This window comes from Myotis brandtii, unplaced genomic scaffold (genome assembly GCF_000412655.1).
Source record: "Myotis brandtii unplaced genomic scaffold, ASM41265v1 scaffold187, whole genome shotgun sequence".
Classification (NCBI taxonomy): Eukaryota; Metazoa; Chordata; class Mammalia; order Chiroptera; family Vespertilionidae; genus Myotis; species Myotis brandtii.
Genome location: NW_005356944.1, coordinates 1,322,363 through 1,341,366, shown reverse-complemented (window position 1 = coordinate 1,341,366; position 19,004 = coordinate 1,322,363). Strand labels below are relative to the sequence as shown.

At 55.0% G+C, this 19,004-nt stretch overlaps 2 protein-coding genes and 2 long non-coding RNA genes across 6 annotated transcripts in view; 1 reads left to right on the top strand and 3 right to left on the bottom strand.

Moving 5' to 3' along the window:
* LOC106725766 overlaps positions 1-2,694 on the bottom strand; it is a 4,899-nt gene extending 2,205 nt beyond the window's left edge. Inside the window, exons 1-2 of the long non-coding RNA XR_001361706.1 lie at positions 2,680-2,694; positions 2,481-2,492 (exon numbers count right to left, since the gene is read on the bottom strand). This is a non-coding gene — a long non-coding RNA (uncharacterized LOC106725766). The remainder of the gene's footprint in view (positions 1-2,480; positions 2,493-2,679) is intronic.
* A 4,417-nt stretch (positions 2,695-7,111) lies between these two features.
* Positions 7,112-10,233, bottom strand: LOC106725765. 2 transcript variants are annotated; one of them, XM_014538047.1, is made up of 5 exons: positions 9,946-10,233; positions 9,628-9,772; positions 8,389-8,546; positions 7,914-8,032; positions 7,112-7,464 (listed from the first exon to the last, which is right to left on the bottom strand). In XM_014538047.1, the coding sequence occupies exons 1-4, from the start codon at positions 10,215-10,217 to the stop codon at positions 7,957-7,959; spliced, it is 651 nt and encodes a 216-aa protein (XP_014393533.1). In that variant the 5' UTR covers positions 10,218-10,233; the 3' UTR covers positions 7,112-7,464; positions 7,914-7,956. The 2 variants fall into 2 exon arrangements, with proteins under 2 accessions (XP_014393533.1, XP_014393532.1); XM_014538046.1 differs by having other exon boundaries at positions 7,112-8,032.
* Positions 9,845-10,645, top strand: LOC106725767. The gene is made up of 2 exons (XR_001361707.1): positions 9,845-9,880; positions 10,093-10,645. It is a non-coding gene; the product is annotated as an uncharacterized LOC106725767 (long non-coding RNA).
* Positions 10,646-10,678: 33 nt separating this feature from the next.
* The window catches only part of FRMD8 (FERM domain containing 8), a 21,940-nt gene continuing 13,614 nt past the window's right edge, over positions 10,679-19,004 (bottom strand). For both annotated transcript variants that reach the window (XM_014538044.1, XM_014538045.1), the window contains 2 exons: positions 13,846-14,050; positions 10,679-12,348 (listed from right to left, as the gene is read on the bottom strand). In XM_014538044.1, the coding sequence (XP_014393530.1) occupies positions 12,230-12,348; positions 13,846-14,050 (324 nt within the window). In that variant the 3' untranslated portion in view covers positions 10,679-12,229. The remainder of the gene's footprint in view (positions 12,349-13,845; positions 14,051-19,004) is intronic.

The following is a 19,004-nucleotide window of genomic DNA, read 5'->3' as shown; positions in this document are numbered from 1 at the left end:
GGAGAGCGGTGGGGGGTGGGCTGCCAGGCTCCGTCTGAGAGCCGCACCCAGAGCCGTGCTAACTGGTGTCCCCGGTTAAGAAACCCAGTTGTGATTTTATTGTGTAAATGGTTGGGCTACATTTAATTAAAAAAGAAAAAAGGGGGAAAAGAGTGTTTGGGAGCAAGTGGGCCTGAAAGTTCAGCCCCGAGTTGCCGCAGTCGCATGCGGGGCGTGCGTCATGGCTCTGCTATGCCGTTACCAGGGGCCTGGAGGTTTGCAGTGTTTCATAGGAGAAACGCTTCCTGCCGGGGTAGATACTGATTATGTATTAAGTGGAAAATGCCAGATGCAAAGTAATAAAAAGTAAGATCTCGTTGGGGCACAAAACAGTATCTGTGATTGCGTGGCAACAAGACCAAAAGGGTAATTCAGCCCATTTCATTTCTGGATTGGAAGGTGGGAGAGAAGGAAAATTAAAACAAAACAAAACAAAAAAACTAATGTGTCCAGGGCAGTTTACAGCCTGAGAGCTCTGAGTGGTGGAGCTCTGAGCCGGTTTGGTGCCCGCCTGGGGCACTGCCCGCTGGCCGCCCGCATGGAGCAGGCCCCCGCCCGGGTCTCCTAAAGCAGAGGCACAAACAGCGGGGGTGAGCTCGTGTCCCCTCCCCGAGGCTGGCAGGTCCGGAGCCTTGGTGAGGACTTTGGAAAGGGCGGTTGGCATCTCCTGAGCCCCAACTACCCCTGTGGGGCCAGAGTGAGGAGGAGCAGCCACAGCCTGGGACCCCCATGTGGCCAGGCCTGGCCCCCTGAAGATTAGGGTGGGAAAAGGACAGCGATCAGAATAACCAGAACTGAGAACGTCCTCTGGGCCAACTGCCAGGCGTCTCCTCCAGAGTAACCACCACACCCCAAACAAAACCGCCCTGACAGCAAGCCCCTTGGCAACCAGGAGGAAACTGGGGCAGATTCCCCCCTTGTCTCTGCAAGATGGCATCTGCAGGCAGGGCTGGGCCCGCCCAGTGGTTCTCGGAAAACACGACTACCCTGTGACCTCTGCCCAGAAGGCTGAGTGCAGCAAGCCCAGGCCTGCTCTCCCTGCCCCTCGGCCGGGCTCCCTGCCAGGGAGGTCCCGGCGGGTCACCCTTCTCCAAGGTCTTGTCCTGGCAGCATGTTCACGGGTGGGCTGGGGAGACGTGGCTGGAAAGAACAGTGTCGAAGGAGGGAATTGCCTGCCAGAATGTTCTGGAAAGCTGGGCGGTATGTGTAATGCCAAGCAAGTGCCTGCCTTCCCTGCTGTGTCACAGTTCCAGGCCGGCGAGTCAGCCCTTTATTCATCTACCAGGCGCCGGAGAGGCGGGAGTCGCTGCTGTGGCAGCTGCCTGGGCCCCACCGATGTCTCAGCTGTTCTCCACCTCTGCTCCGAAAATCCCCCCACATCATTCCCAAGTCCCGGGAACCGTCTTAGGTTTTATTTTTCAAAAGAGCAGGAGGAGGTGGCATTAGCCTTCTACCAGGCTTAGAGCTCTCCATCTTAAAGGAACCAGGACCCTCCTTGGTGCCTGATGCTGGAGCCGCCCAGCCACCCATTTTCAAGGACAGAGCGGCCCAGTTTCAGGGGATCCTTGTGGAGAAGCGCTCCTGGCCTCCCGGTTGCGCAAGGCCGGTTGTCTTTGGGGAAAGGAATGTGTTTGAGATGAAATGAGGATAGAGAACCACACAGGGACTCTCTGTCCTGCCCTGGGGGGGGCGGGGGGGCAGGCGGGCAGCTCCCAGTGTGCTGGGGCAGAGGGGGGGGGGAGGGGAAGGGCAGGGCGGGAGTGTGTCAGCAGATTTCTCTAGATCAAAACAAGCTGTTCCAGGAAACCGCAGTAAACAGGACTTGGGTGCTGGGTGGGGTTGGGTGGAGGTGGGCCCGCCCTACCCCGTCGGGGCAAAGGCCGCACCTTCCTGGCAACCCACTCAGGGGCTCAGGGCTGGAAGGGGAAGAACAGGGAGGGGCCCCTCGGGCAAGCCCCGGATTTCAGGGTCAGCGCTCACGGCCATGGCCGCCTCCCCTCCCCATCTTGTTCTGCAGTCAGCTCAGCTCTGTCTCCAAACACACACCAGCCCAGGGAGGGACCCAGATTTCCCAGGCAGCCCCGGACAAGGAGAGAAGAGGGTGGGGAGGGTGGTACGTCCGCTTCACACCAAGAGCAGGGCAAGGTCAGTGTTGCAGCCGACACTCCATGTGCCAGAACTCTACCCCGTCCCCCACGGGTCCAGTCCCGGTGCTGTGGCCTAGGCACCGGGGCTGTCCTCACAGGGACCCTCAGCTGGGCCCCTCTGAGCTGTGAGGCCCTGCGAACCAGGAGGCCCCTCCGAGTCTCCGGGCCTGAGTGAGGAAACTGCACAGTCACCCGTGCTGGCTGCCAGCCAAGCCCTTCCTGCCTGCGTGCCTCACAGCAGCTCATGCAGCACAGCTTCCTGCACCCCCCCCCCCCCCCCCCCAGCAGCATGACCCTGAGCACACCCTCGACCCCTCGCAGCCCTGCTTTCCTTCCTCATTCACATTTCCCGATCCTGAGTGTTGTCCTGCCTGGAGGCTCTTCACTGGGGAGTGTGTGTGTGTGTGGGGGCGGGGGCGGGGGGGCCTGGCCCAGCTCTCCCTCAGCTCCTGCAGGCCTCGGCCCGAGGTCACCTTCGGGGCTCCCCACCCACCGGACCTGGGCTCCTTCGGGAAGGGTTCTGTGTGTGCTTTGTCCTCCCTGGATCTCGGGGCCCCGAAGGCCCTGGTGTGTTCCCGGCAGAAAGTGGCCCCTGGTAAATGTGTTGAGCAAACAGTCTATGTTTTGTCAAGGCCACTCTGCCTTCTGTGAGGGTCTCTGTGAGCATCTGTGGTATTTGTGGGCTGACGGGAGCATCAGCCCCACAAACTACGACGGGCCGGACCCGGGGGCCTGCCCAGCACTGGGCTCCGGACCAGGAGCTCACAGGAAGGCCTGGGGTGGGCAAGGGAACCAAAGCCGGTAGAAGCTTGAGGGAGAGGGTGTGGGGGGCTGACCTCCCCAGACCCTGGCTTCTTAGGCCGACCCCTGCCTGCCATGCTTCCATTTTCTTGTCCCACGTGGGCCAAAAAGGGGCAGGGGAGGCTGGGAGGGCATCCTAAGTGAGGAGAGGACTTCTCACACATTTGACCCATGTCTCCCCTGGGGGCCACAGGGCCTGTGGGCTCGGGGTCCCTGGTGGCCTTTTCTGGCCACTGCCGGGGCAGATCCAATTGGGGTCCACTCCCCTCCTAGGGCCAGGCCTCTAGGAAATTTGATGGTGTCAGTCCCCTGCACCCAGATCTCCAGGATTCCCTGCCACAAACACCCCCCAACTCCTGTGCATCGGCCTTCAATGCCCCAGCCCCACTGACCCTCCTCCCTCAACTTCCCTGAGCCCTGCCCAAGCTGGCCTCCTGCTTGGAGCCAGCTCTGCCCTTCTCCTGCCGGCTCCTCCACTGGCTCCCGGGCACCTCCCCGTGTCCTGCAGCCCTGCTCCTAAGTGCTCACCAGACCCCCCTCTCCCCAAAGCCAAGCACCTGTGTCCTTGCTCCCCAGCCTCCAGCAGAGGGAAGGCTGTGGAGAGGAACCTGGTTCCCCAGGCCTTGGCTCAGACTGTCCTTGAACCTGGGAAGGAGGTTCTGCTCGGATCCCCTGGGCCCACCTGAGGGGCATTGGTAAGTGAGGTGTGCGTGGTGCCAGGGCTTTCACAGGGAGAGGGAAACCGTCTGAGAGGTTCCAGCGGCCCCTGAGGCTGCTGACCTTGACACGGAGGGAGCCCTGTGCTCTCACTGGTCCAGAAAGTCAACAGTCACCGCCACCCCCTCCACCAAATGCCAAGGTCAAGTGGGCAGGAGACACAGAAGTCCTAGGGCAGAGCTGGGACTATGACTGCTTGTGGCTAGTAGTTTAAAATAGCTGGAGGGCTCAGTATGGGTGGGGGAGGGAGGCGCTGAGAGACGGGCCTGGACAGCTGGGAAGGGGGAGGACCTGGGGCAGTCGGCTCCTGTGGGCACAGGGCGAAGCAGGAGGGAGATGAGTCGTCTCAGGGTGTGCCCACCCACATCCTGGAGTCCCCCCAATAACCCTACTTTTAAATAGGAAAACTTCACAGGAAAATTTTAAAAATTCCAAAGCAGAATCTATTTTCAGGACATGGATCCTGATCTTTGAATAATGTGGGTCCCATCACCAAATGAGGAACCTAGGGGAACCCCCCTGTATCGGGTACTCCTGGAGGTCAGGGGTCAGGGACTCCCCCATCATGGATGGGAGGAAGGTGGTGGCGTCAGGAGCCAGGGCCCCTGCTCAGCGAGGATGTGGGCAAGCCCCCCGATTCTGCCCCTTGTTTTTCCAGCTGCGTAGGTCGTGTGGGCGGTGCAATCTTGCAACCTCTGCAGCTGAACTGGAGGAAAGGACGGGCTCAGCTGCCCCCTGCTGGCCGAAGTGGGAGCAGCAACCTGCAGGCAAGGACTGTGGCCAACCCGAGGGGCCAGCCCTGCACCCCGACCCGGTGCGGCTGGGTCAGGGCACCAAAAGCAGCCAGCTATGGGGCACCAGACTTTTATTATTATTAATTTTTTAAAATGTATATTTATTGATTTCAGAGAAGACGGGAGAGGGAGAGAGAGAAAGAAACATCAATGATGAGAATCACTGATTGGCTGCCTTCTGCACGCCCCCTATTGGGGATCAAACCCACACCCCAGACATGTGCCCTTGACCAGAATCAAACCTGGGACCTTTCAGTCCGAAGGCCGACACTCTATCCACTGAGCCAAACCGGCCAGGGCGGGGCACCAGACTTTTTAAAAACTGAAGTCGTGACCCCGGCCTGCCCTGCCACCTGTCCTGGCTGAGGCTGGGTAATCGGCCCGCCTTCTCTGAAACTTGGGGCTGGTTTGGACAGGGAACAAGTGCCAGGCGGCTCCCAGGTGCTGTAGGTGGTGATGTCAGTGGATGAGAATGACCCAGAAATGCCCCAGCCTCAGACGACAGTGGGATTGCCTGTGTTGATTGTTCAGTGACCTGTTACCTGAGGAGTTAAGGGGTGTCTGGGAGCCACGAAGACCCTGTGCCCCTGCACCGACCCCCATCGGCAATCTCTAGGGGCCTCCTCTGCTCTAGGGGCCTCCAGAGCCAGGTGCTGGCTGAGCCAGGCCCGCTTCTCCATGCAACAAGGCAGCTGGTATTTTAAAACAACCCTAGATGCATTTTACTTTACTTTTTTAAAGATTTCTTTTTAATCCTCACCTGAAGATATGTTTTATTATTATTATTGATTTTAGAGAGAGAGGAAGGGAGAGGGAAGTGGGAGAGACAGAAACATTGATTGGTTGCCTCCCACACAAGCCCCAAGCAGGTATTGAACCCACAACCTAGGTATGTGTCCTAACAGAGAATTGAACCTGCAACCTTTTGGTATATGGGACGATGCTCCAACCAATTGAGCTACCAGCTGCCAGTTGATATTTTTTAAAAGCCCCAAGACCAAAATAATAAACCATCAGGGTGGTGTTATGGGTTGAACTGTGTGTCCCCCGGTAAAGCTATGTTGAAGCCCAACCGTCAGTGCCTCAGAATGTGACCTTAGCTGGGAATAGGGTCACTTCTTTTTAATCCTCACCTGAAGATATGTTTTATTATTGTTGATTTTAGAGAGAGAGGAAGGGAGAGGAAAGTGGGAGAGACAGAAACATTGATGTGAGAGAGAAACATTGATTGGTTGCCTCCCACACAAGCCCCAACCAGGTATTGAACCCACAACCTAGGTATGTGTCCTAACAGAGAATTGAACCTGCAACCTTTTGGTATATGGGACGATGCTCCAACCAATTGAGCTACCAGCTGCCAGTTGATATTTTTTAAAAGCCCCAAGACCAAAATAATAAACCATCAGGGTGGTGTTATGGGTTGAATTGTGTGTCCCCCGGTAAAGCTATGTTGAAGCCCAACCCTCAGTGACCTTAGCTGGGAATAGGATCATTGCAGGTGTAGTCAGGATGAAGAGAAGGGGAGTGGGTCCCTAGTCCGCTATGACTGGGGTCCTTACGAGGAAGGCCCTGTAAGGACAGACACACACACAGGTGTGGGGGGGGGGGCATGTGATAACCCAGGACTTCACCATAGACTGCCAGCAGAACCCCAGAGGCTGAGAGAGGCAGGAGGGACCCCCTACACCTACAGCCTCAGAGCGAGCTTGCGGCTGCCTACACCTTGCAGACTTCTAGCCTCCTGAACTGAGACAATACATTTGTTGTTTAAGTACCCACCCTCATGTATAGTATCGTGTTGAGGCAGCCCCAGGAAACGTGCAGGCGGGAACAAAGGGGGCATGAAATGACCTGGGACCATCAAGTGGGATGAGTGAATGAATGAACCGGACATAACCAGACAGATGCAGCCATTGCAGGCCAGAGATGCTCTCACATCTGTCACTCAATGTCCCCACTTCACAGACGATGAAACCGGGGCTCAGAGGGCGGACGTTTGATTCCGGTCAGGAGCACCTGCCAACCACCTCCCGCCTCTGCAAACGCGTTACAGATGTGTGCGAACATGGTGCTCTGCCCCTGGGGCGTGGCCAGATTAGACAGGCATCCCCATTTTACTTACTTATTTACAACCAGACAGATGCAGCCATTGCAGGCCAGAGATGCTCTCACATCTGTCACTCAATGTCCCCACTTCACAGACGACGAAACCGGGGCTCAGAGGGCGGACGTTTGATTCCGGTCAGGAGCACCTGCCAACCACCTCCCGCCTCTGCAAACGCGTTACAGATGTGTGCGAACACGGTGCTCTGCCCCTGGGGTGTGGCCAGATTAGACAGGCATCCCCATTTTATTTACTTATTTATGTATTTTTTAAAATGTATTTTTGATGATTTCAGAGAGGAAGGGGGAGATAGAAACATCAGTGATGAGAATCATTGATCTGCTGCCTCCTGCAGGACCCGCCCCACGGGATGGAGCGAGAATCATTGATCTGCTGCCTCCTGCAGGACCCGCCCCACACTGGGATGGAGCCTACAACCCAGGCATGTGCCCTGACTGGGAATTGAACTGTGACCTCCTGGTTCATAGACTGATGCTCAACCACTGAGCCACACCGGCCCGCAGGGGCGACCATCCTCATTTTAGAGAAGAGGAAATGGAAGCCAGGCAGGTGGTAGAACTTGCTTAAGGCTACACAGCAGAGGAGAGGAAAGCTGGACAATGAGCAGGTCCTGGCCCTCCAGGAGAGAAGGTGTGGTGCAGGAGAGACCAGTCTGTTCCCAGGGGACAGCCGTCCCTGCGAAGGGTGAAGGGAATGTGGACAGGTGCTATGCTGGGCAGCCAAGGCGGGGAGGCGGTTGAGGATGCCAGAGGTGAAAGACTGCAGGTGTGTTCTAGAAACAAGTGGAGCCAGTATGTTGTGGGCGAGGACTAACCCAGGACTTCAATAATTGTAGGGTCCTCTGTAAGAAAAAATAATTTTTAAATCCTACTTTTGCAAATTCTACAAAAACCATTGAACACAGTGCCAAGTCCTTCCAGGGCCTGGGCAGGGGCTCCTGCAAAGGGGTGGGCCCTGAGGCTTGTCCTCTCATTGCAGGTGACTCAGTCTCTGTGTGCCGAGGGCTGGGGACAGGGGCGGGTGGGCGTCCTAGAGTTCACGTTGCCAAACACCTGCTCGGAGCCTGGATTTCAGCTGGTGCCGCCTTGTGGGGATGCGTAAACCAGGGCTCAACCTGGGGCCCACAGTGCAGGCAGCACAGTGAGAGCAGGCAGAGCGCTTCAGGGACCAGGAAGCGACTCCCGGGGGACCCTTCCCAGTTGGGCTCCTGCTCCCTTTGGCCCCTCAGGGTGCCTGGAACTGGGATCACAAACTGAGAGGCCTCCCCCAGCACCCAACCTCTCCCCCTACCTGCTGGCTCCCTCTACAGTCCACACTGGGTGGTTTCTAGGGGTCAGCTGGTCTCCAGCTGCGCCTGGAGCATGTGGCCGTGGGCAGATGCAAGCAGAGCAGTGAAGGCGGAACTGAGCCTAGAACGGAGATGGGGGGCAGGAGAGGAGGATGTAGTGAGGTGGTCCGGGTGTGCAGTGTCCTGTCCTCTCCCCTGTGGTGCTGGGAGGCACAGAGAGCACAGAGCCCTTCTGTGGAGGAGCCCGCTGAGGACTGAAATGGGGTGCATGTGTGCACGCGTGTAGACACACTTTCTGAACTTATGCCCAAAAAACAACTGGGTATCAGTGGAGACTGGGCTGTGGTCCAGGGAGGAGGCCTGGGCAGAGTGAGCCAGTCAGAAAGGGTGTCTGGAGCAGGAGCTCCTCCATGGTGCTGGGAGGGGGTCCCCCAGTCAGCCTGAGCCTCCACACAGACACGCAGCCACTCGGCTCACCTGGCCACCAGCGCAGGGGGTGCGAGGACCGAGGATGCCTGGTCAGAGATGGGCAGAGTGGAGGTAAATGAGCACAAAGCAGGGAGGGCCGCAGTGAAAGTGGGGGTGTGGTAGGCAGAAGCAAGGCTCCCAAGATCTTGTGTCCTAATCCCTGGAGCCTGTGAATCAGAATTTACAGGCAAAGAGGAATTAAGGACCCTCTTGGGCCTTCTTACCCTGACCATCCCTCAAGATCGGAAAACCTCACTCTGGCTGCTCCGTGGCACTCAGTACGGGAGCCCAGGCCCGAGGGCTGCATTCCTTGCCGCATCTTCTCTCCATATAAAAGGCTAATATGCTAAGTGTCCGTCCGGGTAATGCTGTCACATAGCAACGCCCGGCTTCCTCTCCCTAGCGGCCACTAGCCTCCTTGCAGTTTCTTCAGCCCAGAACAGGACTTGCTTTATAGCCAGGTGCAAACATTTCACACTTGAACCAAATGTCTGTGAAGCGTTTTCCGTGCCTCATCTCATCTGATCCTCACAGAAGCCCTGGAGTAGGTAGATAGGAGACTCAGTGGAATCTTAGTTTCTTTTTATTAGCCGGAAAACGGAGATTTACAAAGTTTAGAAACTTGACCTGACTGAAAAGAAGTAAGAACTGGTGGACCTTGAAAATAACTTCAGGTTTTCTCACTGTGCAGAATACAGTCAAACACTGCTGCAGTAGAATATTTTACCCTTTGTTCTCCCTGCGTGATCTACAATAATAATCTGCTTCGTGTTGATATTTACTGCTGTGTTGCTGACAATTACCTGAAAGAGAAGTTGGGGTGCTTCACTGGGCTGGAAAAAGTTTAGCTACATCAGAAAGCAGGTCTAATTAAGCAAGTTTATTCTATATCTATAAAAGGCTAAGTTGATTAGCGCATGCACGATACATATAAAGCTCTCACTGGCGCCAATCGCACGCGTGTGTTTTGATCTGTCATTGTTGATCGTGAATTTGGTTGACACTTCTATTATAGAGAAAGGGCGAGTAGTGATATTAAAACATTTCTTCTAATTAATTGCCTTTCAATGTGCACGAATCTGTGCACCGGGCCACTAGTAGTTAATAAAAAGCCAACACACAGCTGCGATCAGCTCCCAGGCTGTAAGTTTCCCGGCAAAGAGGAATTCAGTAGCTAATCAGCTGACTGTAGGGAGATGTGGACTCTCCACCTTGGCCCAGTGCAGTAATAACCACAAGGGTCCTAACCCTGGACGTGGAGGGCAGACGGGAGTCGGAGAAAGAGGTGTGAGGACGGACAGTCAGAGTGCAGGCTGAGGACGCCCGTCTCCTTCCCTGGCTTGAAGGTGGAGGGAGGGGCCACGAGCCAAGGAGCACAGGCGGCCTCTGAAAGCTGGAACAGTAAACAGGTTCTTGCCTCGAGCACGGAATGCAGCCCTGCCCACACCCTCATCTCAGCCAGTGAGCTCATTTCAGACTTCTGACCTCCAGGACTGAGACAGTGAGTGAGCTGTTTTGAGCCACCAAGGTTGTGGTCACTGGTTACAGCAGCCACAGGAAACTAACCTAGTGGAGAGGGCAGAGGGGCCTGGGTAGAGGAAGGGCTCCAGGCCTGCCTGGCCCCAGGTCGATGGTGCTCCTTGAACCACCAAGATGGGGTGTCTGTGCCATCGGCAGGCGCAGCCTCTCAGATGAGTCCCGTTCTCTTTCCAGCTTTCTGGGCACAGGACTTCCCCAACCTCCAGACGATGCTCACCCACAGGAACAACGCCCAGGTCATCCTGTTGTGCAGCTTCCTGTGGGGTCCACAGCGCTCCAGAGGGCCGGCCTGACGCCATCCTTGCCCAACAGGATCTGTGGGAAACAAACTGCCCCTGCCCTGGCCCTGGGGAGCCCTCAGGGAGGGTCGAGAATCGCCCACACCTCCTGGGTTCTCTGCCATCTCCCGAGACACTGCCCTGGGCCCCACCCCCAGGTGTGAGGAGGCACCTGGCGACAGGTGGCTCAGGGCCACAGGACAGGGACAAGGGCCCAGCAGCCTGTCACTCCTTGTTCCCTGCCTCCCCGCAGAGCTCCTGCCTTGGTTCCCACCATGAACCCCCCAAACCTCTCTTGGACCTTCTTACTCTGACCAACCACCAAGATTGGAAAACTGCACTCGGGCTGCTCCGTGGGTGCAGCATGGGAGCCCGAGGGCTGCATCCCTGGCGCACAGTCAATAAAAAGCCAACACGCAGCTGTGATCAGCTCCCAGGCTGTAATCGCACACTCGCATTACTCACATCATAAACTCCAAAGCTGCTGGAAACGGATTTTATTATTAATAAGTCACATGGTACAAAACAATCAGAATATTCAAAGGACATTTAGTAAAAGGCTTTGTCCAAAGGACAGGCAGAAAAGGTTAAGACACAATGGATGCTTAGAAAACAGGAGAAAGACAGGAGTAAAAACAAGTAATTTGTGTACACACACACCCGCCACACCCACATGCCCCCTGGGCCCATCAGATAAGAATTCACTTGGCATCAAAACAGTGTGTGGGACTAGAGGACCAGAGGGCTGGGAGCCAGACGGCGGGCAGCCGGGGAGGTGAGTGACTCCAGGCTGGGGCACCTATTCATTATGACAAATAAGGAAGTCCCTGCTGCCCGAGGCAAGCCCACCTCACACACCTGGAGTGTCGAACGTCATCAAGGGAGGAGGTGGCTCTGGCATCTGGAGACAGGCGGTTGGCATTTCCTCGCCCACGTCCCGCCAGGAAGGGGAGACAACGCGAGCCCTGTGCTGGCTGAGCCGGCGCCTCTTCCCTGTGCAAAGTCCCAGGAAGCTGAGCCAGGCCCCCCACAGAGGAGCCCAGGGCCGGGGAGGAGCTCCTGGGCCGGCCATGCCCAGCGCCACATTCACCTTGGCCATTTGTTCCCAAGAAAGAGACCGGCTGCTGGGGTGGGACTTCCCACATGGCCGGCCCCCAGGGCCAGGCCCGATGGTCACCTCTGAGGGGGGGCCGGGCCCTGAGGGTGTAGGGTTCTCTTGAGTTGCCCCAGAGTTTACAGGCTTCAAGGAACCAAAGCAGACGAGTAAAAACCAAAACAAACCTGAAGCCCCGGGGGATTGGGAGCTTCTCCGAGTGGGGCGTGGGGGTCTGTGGGCCTGCTGGTCCCGGACAGCCCCTGCAGCAGTGACATCACCAGAGCTAGCAAAGAGGCACTTTCCTGCTGGTCAGTGTCTCCTGCCCTCGAGAGAGGCCTGAGTGAAGGGCACAGGGTGCCCCTGCTGAGCGGGGCCCTGCCCGGCTCCCTCGTTCCATCCAGCCAGGGAGGGCACGAGTGCGGGCCTCTCCTCCCGTTCCTGCCACCTGCCATGGTTCAGCTCTGGAGGCCCCGGCCCACCCCGACAGGGACGGCCCGCCTGGCAGCATGCGTGGAATGCCGGCTGACGAAATGCGGGGATGTGGTCACCAAAGTCCAGGGAATAGACCAAAGACACACACTGGACCTGCAGGTCCCAAGCCCTATTCCTCGACCTCCTGTCATGGGAGCCGCCAGGGGGGGCTTCAGAGCAGGGGACGCTGTCCATCTTGAGAGGGGCACACAGGCGAGTCCCTGGGTGAAAGGGGGAGACTGGGGCTGATCAGATGGTCCTGAGATGGCAGCGGGGCCCACAGTGCAGAAGGGCAGGCTGGAGAGGGACCGTGTGGGATCCCTGAGCCAGCTGGGCACAGCCCAGGCACCACCCCAAGCACAGAAGTCCCTGCTCCACGCGTCGAGGTAGGCTTCTTCCCAACTCGAGGGCCACCCCTGGCCCTGCCCTCCTGTGCCCGCCTCCTGCTGGCACTGGCACCACGGCCTCAGCTCTGCTCCAGGCGCTCGCTGGGCTGCACCACGGTGTAGCTCCCTTGGCCCAGGGAGAGCTGCCGGCTGAAGAAGGACGTGGTGCGCTTCGGTTTCACCGGCTTGATCTGCTCGCCTGTCGGGGAGTGAGGACCGCACTGAGGAGAGGGCTTCCCGGGAGGGCCCAGCCCCCAGGAAGCCTGGTTTGGGCTGAGCTCCCCTCTTCACATCTGCCAACTTTCTGGCCTCACTCCCCCACCCCCACTCTTCCACCTGACGGGATGGGTGGGTGGACGTGTCACCAGCCCCCAATCTGAGGCAAATCAGTGTTTGAGTTGGATGCGGGGCCAGCCGTGGTACCTGAGGGGCTTTTGCTAAAACCTATTCAAGAACAGACCGAAGAAACCTAGCACCTGCAACCTGCAGGACGGCTGAAGGTGAGCCTCAACGAGGCAAAAGAACTCTTACAAGTTCACGATTTCAAGCAGGTGGCCAAGGTCAACACCAACAGCCACAAGTCATGTTGCTACGGAACCTGTGATAGGATGCGGTAGAAATGGCATTCCACCTCTGTGATCTTCCCCCCCTAAGCCGTAAGCCCAGCCTAATTCTGAGAAAAACATCAAACTCCAGTGAAGGGGATCCTACAATGTCCCTGACCACCCCCCACAGCTGCCACGGTCATCAAAAGGAGTCAGAAATGGTCACAGCCAAGAGGAGCCCAATACACATGACAACTGAACGCAGTGTGGGGTCCAGATGGTTCATGAACTAAAAAAGACATGAGGCTACACTAAGGACTTTAGTTAATAATACAATCAGCCCTAGCTGGTTTGGCTCAGTGGATAGAGCATCGGCCTGCGGACTGGACTGAAAGGTCCGGGTTCGATTCCAGTCAAGGGCACATGCCTGGGTCGAAGGCTTGATCCCCAGTGTGGCGTGTGCAGGAGGCAGCCAATCAATGATTCTCTCTCATCATTGATGTTTCTATCTCTCTCCCCCTCTCCCTGCCTCCCTGAAATCAATAAAAACAAACAAACTACAATATCAATATTGGTTCATTAATTAGAATATATATGCCATGTTAATGGAAGATGTTAATTTTTAAAAATCAAGCAAAAAAAAAAAAAAAGGAAAACAGGCAACATAAGTGAACAGTAATTCATAAAGAAAACAGAAATGATCCAGCACATAAAAATGGTCCAACTTCACTAGAATTCAAACAGCAACCCACACGCATCTCTCCCTGGACAGTAACACTCACTACCTCCCAGACGTGAAAGACTAGAAACTCCCAGTGCCCGCGCGCCAGGAGTGGGTGCAGAGACGACGGCCTCATCGTGAGTGGCAATGCAGACTTCACCAGTCCTTCCACAGTGTCCTGTCCGCTGCAGACACTGGGAGTTTCTAGTCTTCACGCCTGGACAGTCCTGTGTGAACACGTCTGTGGACGCAGCACTGAGAAGGGTCAGAGCAGGGCTCTTACCGCCAGGACCCCAGAGGCCTCTGTTCGGATCACAGAGCTCACATGTGACGCTCACACCCAGCCCTCCTCTCAGCCAGAGGCTCCCGGCCCCCCCTCCCCTCGAGCTCCCCGGGGCCTGCATACTTGTACCATGAAGAGGTCACTCACCCTCCTCCACATAGTCGATGGTGGAGAGGTGCTGGATCCGGCTGCACACCACGCTGCCCTGTCTTCGTAGCTGGGGGCGCTGAGTGGGAGGTGGCAAGGAGCCGGGGGCAGAGGAAGGGCCGGAAGCGCCCTCCTGGGGGGCAGCGGGCTCTGAGGCCTGGCTCAGCTCGATGCAGTACTCGATGAGGCTGCTCATCAGTTCAGCCTGGGGAGGGGAGAGGCCAGCATGAGGACTGGAGGGGGAGCCAGGGCCAGACCCAGCCTTTCAGCCCCTGCAGAGCGAGAGGAGCCAGATGGCTGTCCCTGCCCCTCTCTAGTGGGGAAGGCACATGAGGAAACAAATACCATTCACACAAGAAAGCCAGTGGGGGCAGGAGCTCTGTGGGCCTGCGGGCAGGGCAGGCGTCCCACCTGAGGTGATGTTAGGGGTCTGTCCTGGGGCATGAGTAGGGAGGGGGCCCCAGGTCTGGGAGGTGGGTGGGAAAGAGAACATTCTACTTCGGAGGCACAGGTCGGGAAGGCAGTGGCCGCAGCGGTCAGGGCAGGCGGGGAAAGAAGCCCGCGGCTATGGAGAGGATGAGATGTGGAGGGCAGGACGGGGCCAGGCAGGCCTTTTGGCTGAAGGAACTGCATGTGTGTTGGCCGGGAAAAGCCTGCAGGCCCATGAGGGGAGGAAGGCGGCAGTGAGGTCACAGGGGAGGGGTGGGTGGCTCCCTCTGAGCACATTCTTCAAAAGTGAAGCCTTCTCAACAAATGTGAAACAACACATCCTATACAATAAAAGCCTAATATGCAAATCGACCAAATGGTGGAAGGACTGATGGGTGGGGGGCAGGGCTGGCGAGCAGGCAGCGCCAGGCCAGCCAAGATGGGTGCCAGTGAGCAGAGGGAGGGGATGGCGATCGGGGGGCAGCAATGACCCCGGTGGCGACCAGCAGCGGCGTAGGGGCGATTGGGGGGCGGGGCCAGCTGCTCATCCCTCGATTGCCCTGCCAGTCGCCTCCTGCAGAGGGAGGTCACTGGTAGCAGTGGCGGCAGCAGGGTAATGAGGGGTGGGGCCGGCCGCTCACCAGCTGGTGCCATCCCCTGATTGCCCGGTGGTTGCCTCCTGCAGAGGGAGGCCACTGGTGATGGCGGCAATTGGCCCACTGGTCACCTCCCACAGAGGGAGGCCAGACTGTGGCTTAGGCCACTTCCCCTGGGGAGCCATCAGTGGGACATCCCCGAGGGCTCCCAGATTGCAAGAGAGCGCAGGCCGGGCTGAGGGACCCCCCCTCCCCGCCAAGTGCATGAATTTTCATGCACCAGGCCTCTAGTCTATATATATAAAAGGCCAATATGCTAAGTGTCCCTCCAACCGTCCGACGGGTCACTATGATGCACACTGACTACCAGGGGGCAGACGCTCAACGCAGGAGCTGCCTTGACATGCACTGGCCATTTACAAAGAAACAGCACTGTGGACCTGGCACTGACAAAGCAACACTCAGCTTCCCCCAAGTGGGACACAGGCCCCACCACCACTCTGGAGTGACAGCCCACCAAATTGCAGCCAACATTGCCGAGACCCCGTGGCACAAAATGTGGCCCACAGCCCAGCCCAGCCCAAAACAGTCGCTGTGGGCGCCAGGTAATGATGTCACGTAGCAATGCCCAGCTTCCTCTCCCTAGCAACGACTAGCCTCCTTGGAGTTTCTTCAGCCCAGGAAGAGGACTTGCTTTATAGCCAGGTGCAAACATTTTACACTTTAACCAAATGCCTGTGAAGCGTTTTCTGTGCCTCATCTCATTTGATCCTCACAGAAGTCCTGGAGTAGGTAGATAGGAGACTCGGTAGAATCCTATTTTCTTTTCATTAGCCAGAAAACGGAGATTTACAAAGTTTAGAAACTCGACCTGACTGAAAAGAAGTAAGAACTGTGGACCTTGAAAATGACTTCAGGTTTTCTCACTGTGCAGAATATAGTCAAACACTGCTGCAGTTAACATACTTTACCATTTGTCCTCCCTGCGTGATCTACAATAATAATCTGCTTCGTGTTGATACTTACTGCTGTGTTGCTGACAATTACCTGAAAGAGAAGTTGGGGTGCTTCCCTGAGCTGGAAAAAGTTTAGCTACATCAGAAAGCAGGTCTAATTAAGCAAGTTTATTCTATATCTATGAAAGGCTAAGTTGATTAGCGCATGCACGATACATATAAAGCTCTCGCTGGCGCCAATCGCACGTGTGTGTTTCGATCTGTCATTGTTGATCGTGAATTTGGTTGACACTTCTATTATAGAGAAAGGGTGAGTAGTGATATTAAAACATTTCTTCTAATTAATTGCCTTTCAATGTGCACGAATCGGTGCACCAGGACACTAGTGTTGATATCAAAGGAAAAGTGCTCAAATGTCGGTAAGCACAGTCTGGGCATAGGACAGGGATGTCAGGGGGCTGACAGATCCACAGACAGAAAGCTGTTAGTGGGGGGTGTCCCTGTCAGGCAACACGTTTACTGGGGGCCCACCTTGTGCCAGGCACTGCTGTAGGCAGTGAGATACAGCAGGGACTCCCAAGAAGAGAACCCACTGTGGGGAGCGGGGTGGCCCCCTGGTGACAGATGTGGTCTGGACCTGCCTACCCACAGTGCAGCCCGAGCCTCTCAGAGCAACGTAACCCACCCTGGGCCCAAACCCTGCATGGTCCAGAAGGAAGAGCCAGCGTCCTGTTCTCCAGACCCGCCTCCTTTCCCCACCAAGGGAGTGGGCAGTGGGCTGGGCAGGCGGGACAGAGGGCCCTGAGCTGCAGCACAAAGGAAAGCCCTCCAAGTTCCTCTAGCACAGCGTGAGGCTCCTGAGCTCAGGGCGACAGCCATTACAACAGCCACATTCAACACAATTTACTATCCATTCACGATAAAACGCAGCAAGCCAGGAACAGAGGGCACTTCCCGTTCATCTATGAAACACCCACAGCTAACACCACACGTATGAGAGCGGGACTGAACGCTCTTAAGATGAGGAGCAACTCAGGATGTCTGCTCACAGGGACTCAACTCTACTGGTGGCCCGAGTGACTGCCATCAGGCCAGACAAGAGGCATGCAGATTGGGAAGTCAGACACCCCTGTCCCTACTCACAGACGACAAAACTGTCAACAGAGAAAATCTACAAAAAGCTACTAGAACTAGTGAGTGAGTTTAACAAGCTTGTAGGACATAGGACGTGTGGGTAACAGAAGCAACTGCATTTCTATATACCACAATGAACATCTAGAAATTGAAGTTATTGAAGTTTAAAACACACCACCTACTATGCAGTTTCAAAAAGCTGCATAGCACCAAAAAGAAAAAAGAGAAAAAGAAATAGGGATAAATCTAATAGAAGACGTACAAGATTTATGTGCCAAAAACTATGTTAGTGGAAGAAATCAAAGACCAATAAGTGGAGACAATACAAATAAATGACCTGGATGACTTAAAAACATCTCTGCAAAAGACACTGTGAGGAAAACGAAAAGTCAAGACACAGACTGAAAGAACACTCTCGCAAAACCCACATCTGATAAGGGACTGGTATGCAGACTATGTAACAAGCTCACTACTCAGTAAGAAAACAAATAACTCAATAAACAAAGGACAAATCATTTCAATAGACACTCCATCAAAATAGATGTATGGCCCTAGCCGGTTTGGCTCAGTGGATAGAGCGTCGGCCTGCGGACTGAAGGGTCCCAGGTTCGATTCCGGTCAAGGGCATGTACCTGGGTTGCGGGCACATCCCCAGTAGGGGGCGTGCAAGAGGCAGCTGAATCGATGTTTCTCTCTCATCGATGTTTCTAACTCTGTATCCCTCTCCCTCTCCCTTCCTCTCTATAAAAAATCAATAACATATATTTTTAAAAAAAGAGAGACGTATGGATAGCAAATAAATACATGAAAAGATGATCACATCATTAGTCGTTAGGAAAATGCAAAGTAAAACCACAATGTGTCTCTCTCCCTCCCTTCCACTCTCTCTAAAAATCAATGGAAAAATATCCCTAGTTAGGATTCACAAAACACACACACACACACACACAAAACCCCCACATAAATGACACATCACTATTACAAAGTAATGAGAATGGCAAACAAGCAAATGAAACTGACAGTACTAAGTGCTGAGCAAGGACGCAAGTGTCTGGAACCCTCAGACACCGGTGGAAACGCAAAATAGGACAGTCACTTAGGAAACAGTCTGATAGTGTCTAGTAAAGCCAATCACATGTTTATCATATAACCCAGCAGTCCACCCCCACGTGTTTACACAAGAGAAATGAAGGCATAAGACCCCACAAAAGCCTGTGCACAAATGTTTACAGCACCTTTATTCACAAAACCCCCAAACTAGAAACAATCCAAGCATCCTCCCACGGGTGAAGAGCTCAGCTGCAGTACATCCACACAGTACTCACCAACAACACAAAGGAACGCAATGGGGGTGAACGCATGAAGCTGAGGGAGAGGCCAGGCCCAGAAGGCTGCATACAGTGTGGATACTGTAGGGCTGTACCACAATTTATTTTCATCAATTCACAGGTGATGGACATTTGTGTTGTTTCCAATTCTTTGGTTATTATAAACGAAGCTGCTCTGAACACTACAAGTCTTTCTGTGAAACATCTTCGTTTCTCTTGGGTAAATGTGTAGGCACTGTATGATAAACGTATTTATAGGACATTTTGGAGAAAGAAAAACTCTAGGGATAGCTAAGGGGAGGTGTCAAATAGCAGAAGAAGAGATAACTCTGCAATCAGAAGAGGAATGTACAAAACCATTTTAAAAAGGCAACTCCAAAGGAAAACTGGTGAAAGACTTCAACGAAGAGTCTATCCAGATGATGAATGAAGATATAAAAGGTGCTGAACATCCTCACTAGGGAGTGTTGGGGAATGCCAACTAAAACCATAAAGAGCTTTGGGGTGACAGAAATAATGCCAATAAAAAACGGGCAAAAGATGTGAATGGCTGGTGCAGCTCAGTTGGTTTGCGTGTCATCCCACACACCGAAAGGTGGCAGGTTCAATTCCTGGTCAGGGCACATACCCAGGTTTCAGGTTCAATCCACAGTCGGGGCTTGTGCAGGAGGCAACCAATCAATGTCTGTCTCTCTCTCTCTCTCTCTCTCTCTCAA

What these genes read in the sequence shown, in the direction of transcription:
- LOC106725765 (XM_014538046.1), bottom strand. Translation starts at nt 10,217, where the DNA reads ATGGCGTCAGGCCGGCCCTCTGGAGCGCTGTGGACCCCACAGGAAGCT. An exon ending in GTCTGCCCTCCACGTCCAGG is followed by an intron (nt 8,547 to 9,627) that starts GTTAGGACCCTT and finishes TCTGATTCACAG; the next exon opens with GCTCCAGGGATTAGGACACA. An exon ending in CCCCCTGCGCTGGTGGCCAG is followed by an intron (nt 8,033 to 8,388) that starts GTGAGCCGAGTG and finishes TCTCCGTTCTAG; the next exon opens with GCTCAGTTCCGCCTTCACTG.